Below are 12,772 nucleotides of genomic sequence, written 5' to 3'. Positions count from 1 at the left end.
GGTTCCCCAGAGGAACTAGTGTTGGACGACAGTCCACAGTAAGCCATTTAAAGAGGTGCGCAAAGCAGGCGGTAAATCATGTTACGTCATCTCCACATTATCCAAGGTGAAACAGTCTGGCAGAAAGGATGGTGCGGACAGTAAAATCATTAATTTTAAAATGTACGGAGACCAATCAAAACATCCAAATAACGATGTTGGACCTACCAACACCTCTTGATACAGGATTACCATCCCCAGCGAAGATCATGTTTGGAAGGCAAGTCAGGACAACTCTTCTGAGTCATCTCACCTGATCAGATCATCAGTCAGGGCAAATTATTGGCAAGACAAGAGAAGACGAAAATCACACATGACAAGCATGCAGGCGTGGAGTTGCCTCCTCTACAGATTGGACAAAAGATCAGAGTGATCCACCCCCCAACAAGAGAAAACATGGTTCCCTGCAGCAGTGTAATGATCCTCGGTCATGTGAGGTAACCACCCCAAATGGAGCTGCACTGAGAAAGAATTGATGTTAGTTGAGAGTTATCTGACAGCATCATACCTGACACTCCTAAAGCGTCAACAGCACGCTCACATTCAAGTTTTAAGAATGGAGTTAAGAAAAATGACATGCACAACACTCAAGTACAAGAGTTCAATCTGAACCTACGAGTCAAGAAGAATTGACAATTCCAGATAGCAGCAAAGTTTCACAGTTACCAAATCAGGTCAAGTCAGCTGACCACCTACACATTCCAGAGACACGTGATTAATGAATGCGAGAGACAATATCTATGTAAATGTTACGACCTGGTGAAAAAGGAGTCTAGGGGTCCCTTTTAGCCTTCACTTGGTCTTACTGTAACAGGGTTTTGTTTTAAACAGTGTTTTGAACTCCCCCTTGATGAATCCTTGTTCACCGCTTTCCAATTATAAGGCAAAGAAATAAGCACAAACAGGTTTCTTAGATCTAAAGAAGAAAAGTGAAATTTATTAAAACTTATACTCTAATTCGGTTAACGGCTACATGCCATGCCCCACACTAGCATGCATATGCGATACGCACATTCAAATAGAGACAGAAAAGAAAAGAAAAACAAAGTAGAGAGGTTGGAGGCAATCTCTGAAGAAGAGTTTTTGTTACTGTGCTTCGAGCTCGCTGTAGTCCTTGCTTGTAGGTAGATCTTGCTTTTCGTTGGGGCCCAGTATTCTTCTTAAACCTTGTTCACTGCAGGAGACTTTTCTCTCTTGGGGTTCATATATCTTCAATGGTTTCTGAAGCTGGTGAGACAGATGAGAGCAGACAGGAGAGGCGGCGGCAAGCCAGCCATGAGAGGTCTTTTCAGTCCAGGAGTAAACAGCTTTTTGAGTTCAAATTCTCTGTGGCAAGTTCAAAAACAACCTCCAACAGCCATTTAGTCATGTGACTAAACTGGTCTGACCACGCCGGTTTGTGTATTTGGCCATCTTAGCAATCAACCTGGAATGCGAGCTCCTCCACCCTCAATGTCTGGTAATCAAAAGTCCATTGTGGACTGAATGTGACAGGAAATGGTCTTTTGTCCCTTTTAAACAGTGTCTGTAAAAATGCAAATGTCTTTCCAGTCAAGGGTCTGGTGTTGCTTTCTTTTAAAAAGCAAGTTCTTTCTTTACTCCAGTAAGTTTAAAAATTAATGTTCATGTGGCAAAATTAATGTCTTGGCAGGTAGGGGTCTGCATGACAGTAAGTATCGTTCACAATTATCCTATTCCATTATATACACAGCTTATAACCTGTAAATTTCCATTTAGGGAATGGGGGATGTTGTGATATTGCTTTAACTGTTTGAGCACTAGTTAACATATTGCTGAATATGTAAAATATTTTGGTATACATTACAGGAAGTGATGCCAGCCAACATGTGATATAGTAGTTGGAGCAGTTTTAGTCAACAGTCAGCACGTGCATCTCAGAGCACTCCTGTAATTCTTTATTTTGTAATAAAGAACCCTTCATTCAATGTGCCATTCATCCTCAGAGTGTTTGGTACATTTCAGTTGAGATCTCAATAATACAACACTATAACATAACCTCTCTGCTTTTAAGATCAGAAGAAATAGGAACAGGAGTGGACTGCACAGCCCCTTGAGCCTGATACTGACCAGACCTTTAAGAAGAAATGTTGAGAAGTACCTCCCCGCAATGAGGAAAACAGTTGGGAGTGAATAACTCGGAACCTGTTATACCAGTAGATTACTGAGTTGCAGGAGGCATCAATCAATCAAACTTGCAGAATATTTTGCACACCTTTACAAAGGTGAAATGGTGAAAAACAGAAATTCAGACAAGTATATTTTCCTTGAACTAATACAGAAAGATCTGCATATAAGAAATGTTCATTTCACACATATTACCTATATCAATAGGCTGATCGGAATGTATCCTCGTCGGGGGCTGATGCTTCCTTCTTACAATCTCCACAATTAAGCAGGTGGAAAGATGCTCAAACTCTTTGGTCATTATCACTTGGTTAAAGTGTGATTCTTTCACCACAAAATTCAGACAGTATTCCTGAAACAAAAAGAACATTAAAACCACTTCCGTCTCTCCAAAGTGGAATAGGTCCTGAAAGGCTTTAATGTACATACATTGAGCACCACTGCTTTCACTTCAAAAGCCATCCCATACTAACAACTGCAATAACAGTACTGCTAGAGAGAAGACATGCTACTCATCACAGGTAATTGAAATCAGTGTTAGGGAATAGATACCTTTCTACTTTTGGCAGCAAGTGATAACATCAAGCAGTCTCCGATTCAACTTTAAAGTTAAACACTATGCTGGGAACAGCTTGCCCATAGCTGATTAAACAAACAGTGAAGGGGTTAATATCTTTGCTAGGTACAGTAGCCCAAAGCATATGCAATATGGTGGATGAACAGGTTAACTCCCTGTGATAGGAACAGTGAGATTGTAAATGGCAAAAGGCACTTTTAGAAAAAGCCATTTGATCATTTGTCCTCATCACATGGTGCACATACCTTTAGCTGGTCCAGCTGTAATTTGTTGGCATTCTCACACACAGTGAGTACGTTCTGAAGGTCGACTGAGGCTTCGATGTACTGTAAGCACAGCTGTTCTAGTCGTGCCAAGTGAAAGCTTAGAGCAAGCTTATAAACATCCATTATCAGCAAGACATCCTGCACATGACCTACATGACATAGAAAACAATACAGTGCATATATTTCAGCCATAAAAATACTATTTGGGAACTGGATATACTGCATGTATTAAGCACCATCTGATCAGGGAGTGCTTTATGTTGACAGGAAAGTAGCAGATGGAAACGTTTCCGTTTCCTGCTACCACTGCTCATGATGAGCAGAACATTCACCTAATTTTCTTTTCAAAAGTGAAAAAAAGGATATTTGGCATCTGTGAAAGGAGCAGGAAGCTATAATACAATGTACTATAAAGATCTCAACCCATGATGTGCACAGGGAAAGGCCCTGAAAAATGGAAATATTTAAAACAGGGATGCAAACAAAACCTTACGTTCCTGGAACATATATAGGGGTAGGTTCTTCCCCTAGTGTTTCATTCTGATTCCTTTTTCTTCCATTTTCAGGAGGTGGGCTTCACTGGCAAGTTATTGCCCATCTCTAGCTGCCCTGGGAAGGTGGTGCTGGACCGCCTTAAACTGCTATATGGTTTGAAGCAACTGAGAAGCTTGCTCAGTCACTTCAGAGGGCAGTTAAGAGTCAATCACCTTGGGTGCCGGACTGGAGTTACATATAGGCCATCTGCACAAGAGCAGCAGGTTTCCTTTCCTAAAAGGACATCAGTGAACCAGTTAGGCTTTCACATCAATCTAACAGCGTCAGGGTCACTTTTACTGATAGTTCTTTTTAAATATATAAATCAATTTCAAATTCTCAAACGACCTTGCTGGGATTTGTAATCACTCAATATATTAGTATAGTAACAGAACCACTACCATACCTAATAGAAAACACAAGTTCAAGCAAAAAACAAATCCAAGTGTATTGGAAAAACTGCTCTACAGCGAGTCTTCCAATTACAATGTACACAGTGTGCAATGCCACAGATGATCTACAAATTTATAAACACATTCTATCTAGACCCTAAGCTCCAGAATTCACCACCCTACAACACTCTGCCTCTTTTCCTCAATTTTATTCTTTAACAGGCTCCCTAAAATGCACCTCTTTGACCAAGCTTTTCGTCATCTGACATAATATCTCATGTGGCTCGGTGTCATATTTTGTTTTATAATGCCCCTTTGAAGCACCTTAGGACATTTATGACATTAAAGGCACTTTCTTTATTTGTTTATGTGATGTGAGCATTGCTGGCAAGGGCTGCATTTATTGCTCATCCCTAATTGCCCTTGAGTAGGTGGTGCGGAGACACCTTCTTGAACTGCTTGCAGTCAATGTGGTGTAGGTAGACCACTGGACTGTTTGGAAGAGAGTTCCAGGATTTTGATCCAGTGACAGCGAAGAAATGGCGATATATTTCTCCAAGTCAGGATGGTGTGTGGTTTGGAGGGGAACTTGCAGGTGGTGGTGTTCCCATTTGTCTGCTGCACTTGCCCTTCTAGGTGGTAGAGGTTGAAAGTTTGGAAAGTGCTGTCAAAGGAGCCTTGGCAAGTTCCTGCAGTGCATCTTATAGATGGTACACACTGCTGCCGCTGTGCACCAGTGGTGGAGGGAATGAATGTTTAAGGTGCTGGATGGGGTGCCAATCAAGTGGGCTGCTTTGTCCTGGATGGTATTGAAATTCTTGAGTGGTGTTGGAGGTACACTCATCCAGGCAGGTGTAGTGTATTCCATTGCACTCTGGACTTGTGCCTTGTAGGTGGTGGACAGGCTTTGCGGAAATCAGTAGGTGCAGAATTCCCAGCTGCTGACCTGCTCTTGAAGCCACAGTATTTATATGGCTGGTCCAGTTAAGTTTCTGGTCAATGTTATCCCCCAAGATGTTAATGGTGGGGGATTCTGCAACCGTAATGCCATTGAAGGTAAAGGGAACATGGTTAGATTCTTGTTGGAGATGGTCATTGCCTGGCACTTGTGTGGCACAAATGTAACTTGCCACGTATCAGCCCAAACCTGAATGTTGCCCAGATCTTGGTGCATGCAGATATGGAGTGCTTCAGTATCTGAGGAGTTGTTAATGGGACTGAACAGTGGGCGATCATCAGCTAACAGCCCCACTTCTGACGTTACGGTGGTGGGAAGGTTAATGATGAAGCAGCTGAGGCTGGTTGGGCCTAGGACATTACCCTGAAGAACTCCTGCAGCATTGTCCTGGGGGAAATGATTGGCTTCCAACAACTACAGCCATTTTCCTTTGTGCATGTATGACTGCAACCAGTTGGGAGCTTTCCTTCCCTCCCCACCCCACAATTCCCATTGACCTCAATTCTGCTCGGGCTCCTTAATGCCACTCTCAGTCAAATGCTGCCTTGACGTCAAGGGACGTCACTCTCACCTCACCTCTGGAATTCAGCTCTTTCATACAGCCTTGGTCCAAACATGGAATGAGGTCTGGAGCTGAGTGGCCCTGGTGGAGCCCAAACTGAGCATTGATAAACAGGGTATTGCTGAGTAATTGCCTCTTGATAGCACTGTTGACATTGAGAGGAGACTAATGGGGTGGTAATTGGCCGGATTGGATTTGTCCTGCTTTTTGTGGGCAGGACATAACCTGGGCAATTTTCCAATTTGTCGGGTAGATCCCAATGTTGTAGTTGTATTTCTAACTGCTTGGCAAGGGACACAGCTAATTTTGTAACAGAAATCTACTACAGCCGGGGTGTTGTCAGGGTCCGTAGCCTTTGCTGTATGCAGTGCCTTCAACCACTTGATATCACGTGGAGTGAATTGAATTGGCTGAAGACTGGCATTTGTGATGCTGGGGACCTCAGGCGGATGCAGTGATGGATCATCCACCTGGCACTTCTGACTTGTATTTGCACTGAAATGCTGGGCTCCTCCTCCTCTGGTTAGTTGTTTAACTGTCCACCACCATCCACGACTGGTTGTGGCAGGACTCCAGACCTTTGATCTGATCTGTTGGCCATGTGATCACTTAGCTCTGTCTACAGCATGCTGCTTCTGCTGTTTTAGCATGCATATAGTCCTGTGTTGTAGCTTCACCAGGTTAGCATCTCATTTTTAGATATGCCTGGTGCTGCTCCTGGCATGCTGTCCTGCACTCCTCATTGAACCAGGGCTGATCCCCTGGCTTGATGGTAATGGTAGAGTGAGGAATGTGCTGGGCCATAAGGTTACAGATTGTGGTTGAATACAATTCTGCTGCTGCTTATGGCCCACAGCACCTCATGGATGCACAGTTGAGCTGCAAGATCTGTTCTAAATCTATCCCATTTAGCACAGTGGTAGTGCCACACAACAACACAGAGGGTGTCCCAAGTGTGAAGACGGGACTTCATCTCCACAATGGCTGTTCGGCATTGACTCCTCCCAATATTGTCATGGACAGATGCACCTGCGACAGGTAGATTTGGTGAGGATTAGACCAAGTTGGTTTTCTTTTTTGTTGGTGCACTCACTACCTGCCACAGGCCCAGTCTGACAGATATATCCTTCAGAACTCTGCTAGCTCTGTCAGTAGTGGTGCTACCAAGCCAATCTTGGTGATGGACATTGAAGATCCCCAACCCAGAGTACATTCTGTGCCCTTGCTACCCTCAGTGCTTCTTTCAAGAGTGCGGACCTGAGCAGAGACAGCAGGAGGAGTGGTGGCAGCAGCAGTAAGTAGAGCGGGAGACAAGGTCCTGGACACACAGAGCGTGTAACTGAGCGGCAGCAGCAGCAGGAGGAGCAGTGGCAGCAGTAAATAATAGACAGGAGGCAAGGCCCCTGACACACAGAGCATGGAACTGAGGGGTGACAGCAGGAGCAGCAGCAGTAGGAAGTAGAGCGGGAGACAAGGTCCTGGACACACACAGCTTGGAACTGAGGGGTGGCAGCAGGAGGAGCGATGTCAGCATATTTTAACAAAAAAAAACAGAAGTGATGTCACATGATAACAGGTAGGCGATTGGTGGGTGAGCATTATCGTCTTTATTTCACTAAGCGAGGACAGCTGGTTAAACCAAGAAATTCAGTTAATTGCCTAATAGGTTTTTAAGTTTGGTAAGTTTTAAATTTCATATGTTTAAGTAAGCTTAAATTGAAGTAAGTCTTCGATTTTATTTAATCTCCCTAAAAAATATAGTGATGTCAGCACAAGGGAAGCAGCTGATTAGTGAGTAGCTGGCGAGCATTTATTTATTGAAGTCGTTAGTTTATTTCTGTCATGCCAGTTAATTGTCTAAGAGGAATGGCAGGGCACCTCAGTTCCATTTGATGCACATCCTGTTTGATGTGGGAACTCCAGGAAAAATCCCGTGTCCTGGACAACCACATGTGCAGGAGGTGTTGTCAACGGGAGGAGCTTGAGCTCTGGGTTCCAGAGCTTGACTGCAGCTGGCGTCACTCTGGTGCATACGTGAGGCTGAGAGCTACGTGGCTAGTTTGTTTCTGGATGAGTTCACATGCAGCTTAAGGGTGTGCAAGCAGAGAGGGAATAGGTAACTGCCAGGCAGTCAAGGAGGACCAGGTAGATAATACAGGAGTCCCTGGATTTCACTGCACTCGCCAACCTGTATTCATTCTGAATACTGGTGTGAATGATGGCTCCTCTGGGGAATGCAGCCAGAGCCAGGTCCACTGCACCACAGCTGTACAGGGGGGCAGGAGAAAGATTGGGAAAGAAATAGAGATAGGGATTCCATAGTTAGGGGAACATACAGGTGTTTCTGCAGCCACAAACATGAACCTAGGTTGGTATGTTGACTCCCTGGTGCTGGGTCAGGAATGCCACTGAATGGCTGCACAGCATTCTGAAGGGGGAGGGTGAACAACTAGCAGTCGTAGTCAATATAGGTACCAACATAGATAGAAAGAAAGACGAGATTCTGCAAGCAAATTTTAGGGAGCTTGGAAAGAACTACCAAGCAGGGCCTCAAAGGGAGTAATCTCCAGATTACTCCCAGTACCACGCACTAGTGAATACAGAAATAGGAGGATAGAGCAGATGAATTTAAGCCTGGAGAGACTGCACAGGAGGAAGGGCTTTAGATTCACAGAACATTGGAACCTATACAGGCCAGGCGGGTTGCACATCAACAGAGCTAGGACCAATGTCCTTGTGGGACATCTGCTACAGCTATTGAGAGGGGGTTTAAACTAAATTGGCAGGGGGATGAGAAACAGGATGTAACATTAGAGAGGAAAGCAAGGTGCAGGAAGAATTGGGAGAAACAAGAGAGCATGTGAATAAGAAATAGGAAGGTATTATGTGGGATCAGAGTAAGAGGGAATGCGATATGATCTAAATTAGGTCCTCAGTGCACGTATGTGAACTCATGGGTTGGTGTGCTGCAGGTGCAGACAGCCAAGGGGAATATGATGTCATGGCGATAACGGAGACCTGGCTCAAAAAAGGACAAGACTGGGTACTAAATATTCCTGGATACAAGGTGCTCAGGAAAGATAGGAAAGGAAGGAAAGGAGTAAGGGTTGCAGTATTGATTAAAGAGAATATTACAGTGCTGAAGAGAGAGGGTGTCCTAGAGGGGTAATCTATTTGGATAGAGCTAAGAAACACTAGAGGTATTACTGGGTATGTTCTGTAGGGAAAGATATAAAAGGAACAAATTTGCAAAGCAATTACAGAGAGTTGCAAAAACTATGAAGTAGTTATAATGATGGACTTCAAATATCCTAATATAGACTGGGATAGTAATAGTGTAAAGGACAGCAATGGGGAAGAGTTTCTAAAGCGTGATCAGGACAATCTTCTAGATCAATATGTTTCCGGCACAACGAGGAAGGAGGCATTGCTGGATCTGGTTCTGGGAATGAGGTGGGTCAAGTGGATTAAGTGTCAGTAGGGAACATTTAGGGGAGAATGATCATCGCATCATAAGGTTTTGGTTAGCTATGGAAAAGAACAAGGAGCAATCCAGAGTAAAAATAATTAATTGGCAGAGGGACAATTTCAATGGGGTGAGAACAGATCTGGTCCAGGTAAATTGGAATCAAAGATTGGCAGGCAAAACTGTAATGGGACAATGGGCTGCCTTTAAAGGCAAAATGGTTCAGGTACAGTCAAGGTGCATTCCCACGAGGGGGAACACAGTGGCGCAGTGGTTAGCACCGCAGCCTCACAGCTCCAGCAACCCGGGTTCAATTCTGGGTACTGCCTGTGTGAAGTTTGAAAGTTCTCCCTGTGTCTGCGTGGGTTTCCTCCGGGTGCTCCGGTTTCCTCCCACATGCCAAAGACTTGCAGGTTGATAGGTAAATTGGCAATTATAAATTGCCCCTAGTATAGGTAAGTGGTAGGGAAATATAGGGACAGGTGGGGATATGGTAGGAATATGGAATTAGTGTAGGATTAGTATAAATGGATGGTTGATGGTCGGCACAGACTCGGTGGGCCGAACGGCCTGTTTCAGTGCTGCATCTCTAAATAAAAAAAAAATAGAACTCTGTGGATGACAAAAGAGTATGAAAGAGAAAAAGGGTGCTTATGACAATGGCAGGTTTATAATACAGGTGAGAACCAGGCTGAATAAAGAAAGTTCAGAGGGGAAGTGAAAAAAGAAATGAGAAGCAAAGAGAGTGTATTAGAAGAGACTGAACAGCTTTCATGAAAGAGAATCCAAAAGTCCTCTATCGGCATAGAAATAGTAAAAGGGTAGTAAAAGGAGGAGTGGAGCCAATTAGGGACCAAAAAGTGGATTTGCAGACGGAGGCAGAGAGCATGGCTGAGGTACTAAATGAATACTTTGCATCTATCTCTACCAAGGAAGAAGATGCTGTAAAAGTAGTGAAAGAGGCAGTAGTTGAAAGATTGGATGGGCTAAAAATTGATAGAGGTATAAAAAGGCTGCCTGTACTTCAAGTTGATAAGTCACCAGGACTGGATCAGACACATCCGAGGATACTGAGGGAAGCAAGGGTAGAAATTGCAGACGTACTGGCCATAATCTTCCAAGCTGCCTTAGATATAGGGTGGTGCCAGAGGATTGGAGAATTGCAAATGTTACATCTTTGCTCCAAAAAGGAATCAAAAAGGAATTAAGGAAAGCCAGCATGGATTTGTTAAAGGCAAATCGTGTTTAACTAACTTGACTGAATTTTTTGATGAAGTAACAGAAAGGGATGATGAGGGTAATGCAGTTGATGTGGTGTACATAGACTTCCAAAAGGTGTTTGATAAAGTGCCACATATCAGATGTCAGCAAAGTTAAAGTCCATGGAATAAAAGGGACAGTGGATACAAAGTTGGCTGAATGACAGGAAAACAGGTAGTGGTGGTGAATGCATGTTTTTCAGACTGGAGGATGGTAGATTATGCGGTTCCCCAAGAGTCGGCACTAGAATCACTGCTTTTCTTGATCTATATGAATGACCTTGACTTGGGTGTACTGGACACAATTTCAAAATTTGCGGATGACACAAAACTTTGAAATATTGTAAACTGTAAGGATAGTAATGACCTGGACCTCGATGCCTACAAAAGGTGGTGGAAGCAGAGACCAATGATTTCAAAAGGAAATTGGGTGGACATTTATTTAGAGATACAGCACTGAAACAGGCCCTTTCGGCTCACCGAGTCTGTGCCGACCAAGAACCACCCATTTATACTAATCCTATAGTAATCCCATATTCCCTATGACCTACCTACACTAGGGGCAATTTACAACGGCCAATTTACCTATCAGCTGCAAGACTTTGGCGGTGGGAGGAAACCGGAGCACCCGGCGAAAACCCACGCGGATAGAGCAGGGGAATGGACTGACTGGAGTGCTTTAAGGAGAGCTGGCAGACTTGATGGGCTGAATGGCATCCTTCACTGTAAATGGCCCTTACGATAGTGACAGACTTCAAGGAGCCATAGACAGGCTGGTGGCTGGGTGGACACATGGCAGATGAAATTTAATGCAGAAAATTGTGAAGTGATACATTTTGGTAGGAAGAACGAGGAGAAGCAATACAAAATAAAGGATATAATTCTAAAGGGCATGCAGGAGCGGAGGAACCTGGGATATATGTGGACAGATTGTTGAAGGTGGCAGGGCAGGTCAAGAAAGCTGTTAATAAGACATATGAGATTCTGGGTTAATAAATAGAGGCATAGAGTAGAAAACAAAGGAAGTTATGATGAATCTTTATAGAAAACTGGTTCAGCCTCAACTGCAGTATTGTGCTTGATTCTGGGCACTAAAGGCCTGTTCGGGTCGGGAAAAAGAACCTAACCCAAACCCGAACAATCCACAGCAGACCCAAGCCCGACCCAGTCCGAGTCCTTCCAATTTCACCCCGAGCCCGACCCAACCTGAGCCCGACTCAACTCGACCATCCCTTTACTTACCTTCCGACTCAGAACCCCCAAGGAGCTGCAGCAGTGCATGATGACATCATAGAGATGGCATTCACTCACTGCGCAGACTCAGTTTCGTCCCAGACTCCCAGCTCAGATAAGTTTTTTTTATTTTTAATACTTACCAGCAGAGCACGTATCATGTGCGTCTGGCCCGACCCGACCCAAGCACAACCCGAGCCCGAAAGCCAGACCTCGGGGCCCGACCCAACCCGAACCCGACACGTCGTCCGGTCCCGTCAGGTTTGGGTGGGGTAGCGGGCCTTTACTGGGCACCATACTTTAGGAAGGACATGAAGGCTTTCGAGAGGGTGCAGAAAAGATTTACGAGAATGGTTCCAGGCATGAGGGACTTCAGTTACATGGACAGATCGGAGAAGCTGGAGTTGTTCTTATAGAGGAGGAGGTTGAGAAGAGATTTTTCTCGAGGTGTTCAAAATCATGAGGGGTCTGGACAGAGTGGAAAGGGACAGATTGTTCCCATTGGCGGAAGGGTCGAGAACCAGAGGACACCAATTTAAGGTGAATGGCAAAAGAATCAAAAAGGAGATGAGGAAAAGCTTCTTTTTTTTTTTTACGCGAGTGGTTAGGATCTGGAATGCACGACCCGAGAGTGTGGCGGAGGCAGATTCTGTTATGGCTTTCAAAAAGGAATTGGATGATAATCTGAATAAAAATGTTTGCAGGCCACAGGGAAAAAGCGAGGGGCTGGGACTAGCTAAGTTGCTCTTGCAGAGAGCTGACAGAGATAACACGTGTCAAATGGTCTCCTTCTGTGCTGTAACCATTCTAAGGACTACAGCGGTTCAAAAAGGCAGCTCACCACCACCTTCTCAAGGACAGTTAGGGTTGGGCAATAAATGCTGGCCTAGCCAGCGACGCCATCATCCCATGAACGAATAAAAAAATGATTTTAAGTAATGTTCACCATGAAGGAGCACTGATTCAACAGCTGAGACAGAGCAGGTAATCAGCAGAAGGTTTGACCTGATGCCATGAGACTTCAAAGGGTCAGAGTCAATGTTGAGGTCTCCCAGGGCCACTCCCTCCCAAATGTAGACCACTGTGCCAGCACCTCTGCTAAGTTTGCCCCGCTGGTGAAACAGGACATACCCAGGGAGGGTGATGAAAGTGTCTGGGACCTTGGCTGTAAATATAAATAAAAGTTGCTTTTATTATTTGTGGTCAATGCTGAGCACAAAAATTGTAGGATTATTGGACAGTATACAGCAGCATTTAAAAGTGCAGAACATGAAATGGGCAACAGATGCACTTATGCCAGTCACTTACTATCCAAAAAATACACCATCATAGGCAAGTTTA

General features: G+C 44.4%; 1 protein-coding gene across 2 annotated transcripts in view; it reads right to left on the bottom strand.

Annotated features, from left to right (window-relative positions):
• Nucleotides 1-12,772, bottom strand: part of lztr1 (leucine zipper like post translational regulator 1) — a 340,836-nt gene that overhangs the window by 32,133 nt on the left and 295,931 nt on the right. For both annotated transcript variants that reach the window (XM_068055296.1, XM_068055295.1), the window contains exons 15-16: nucleotides 3,007-3,176; nucleotides 2,380-2,536 (exon numbers count right to left, since the gene is read on the bottom strand). In XM_068055296.1, the coding sequence (XP_067911397.1) occupies nucleotides 2,380-2,536; nucleotides 3,007-3,176 (327 nt within the window). The remainder of the gene's footprint in view (nucleotides 1-2,379; nucleotides 2,537-3,006; nucleotides 3,177-12,772) is intronic.

This window comes from Heterodontus francisci, chromosome 23 (assembly GCF_036365525.1).
Source record: "Heterodontus francisci isolate sHetFra1 chromosome 23, sHetFra1.hap1, whole genome shotgun sequence".
In the NCBI taxonomy this organism is placed as follows: Eukaryota; Metazoa; Chordata; class Chondrichthyes; order Heterodontiformes; family Heterodontidae; genus Heterodontus; species Heterodontus francisci.
The sequence above is the reverse complement of the archived record's forward strand: the minus strand, read 5'-3'. Positions and strand labels throughout refer to the sequence as shown.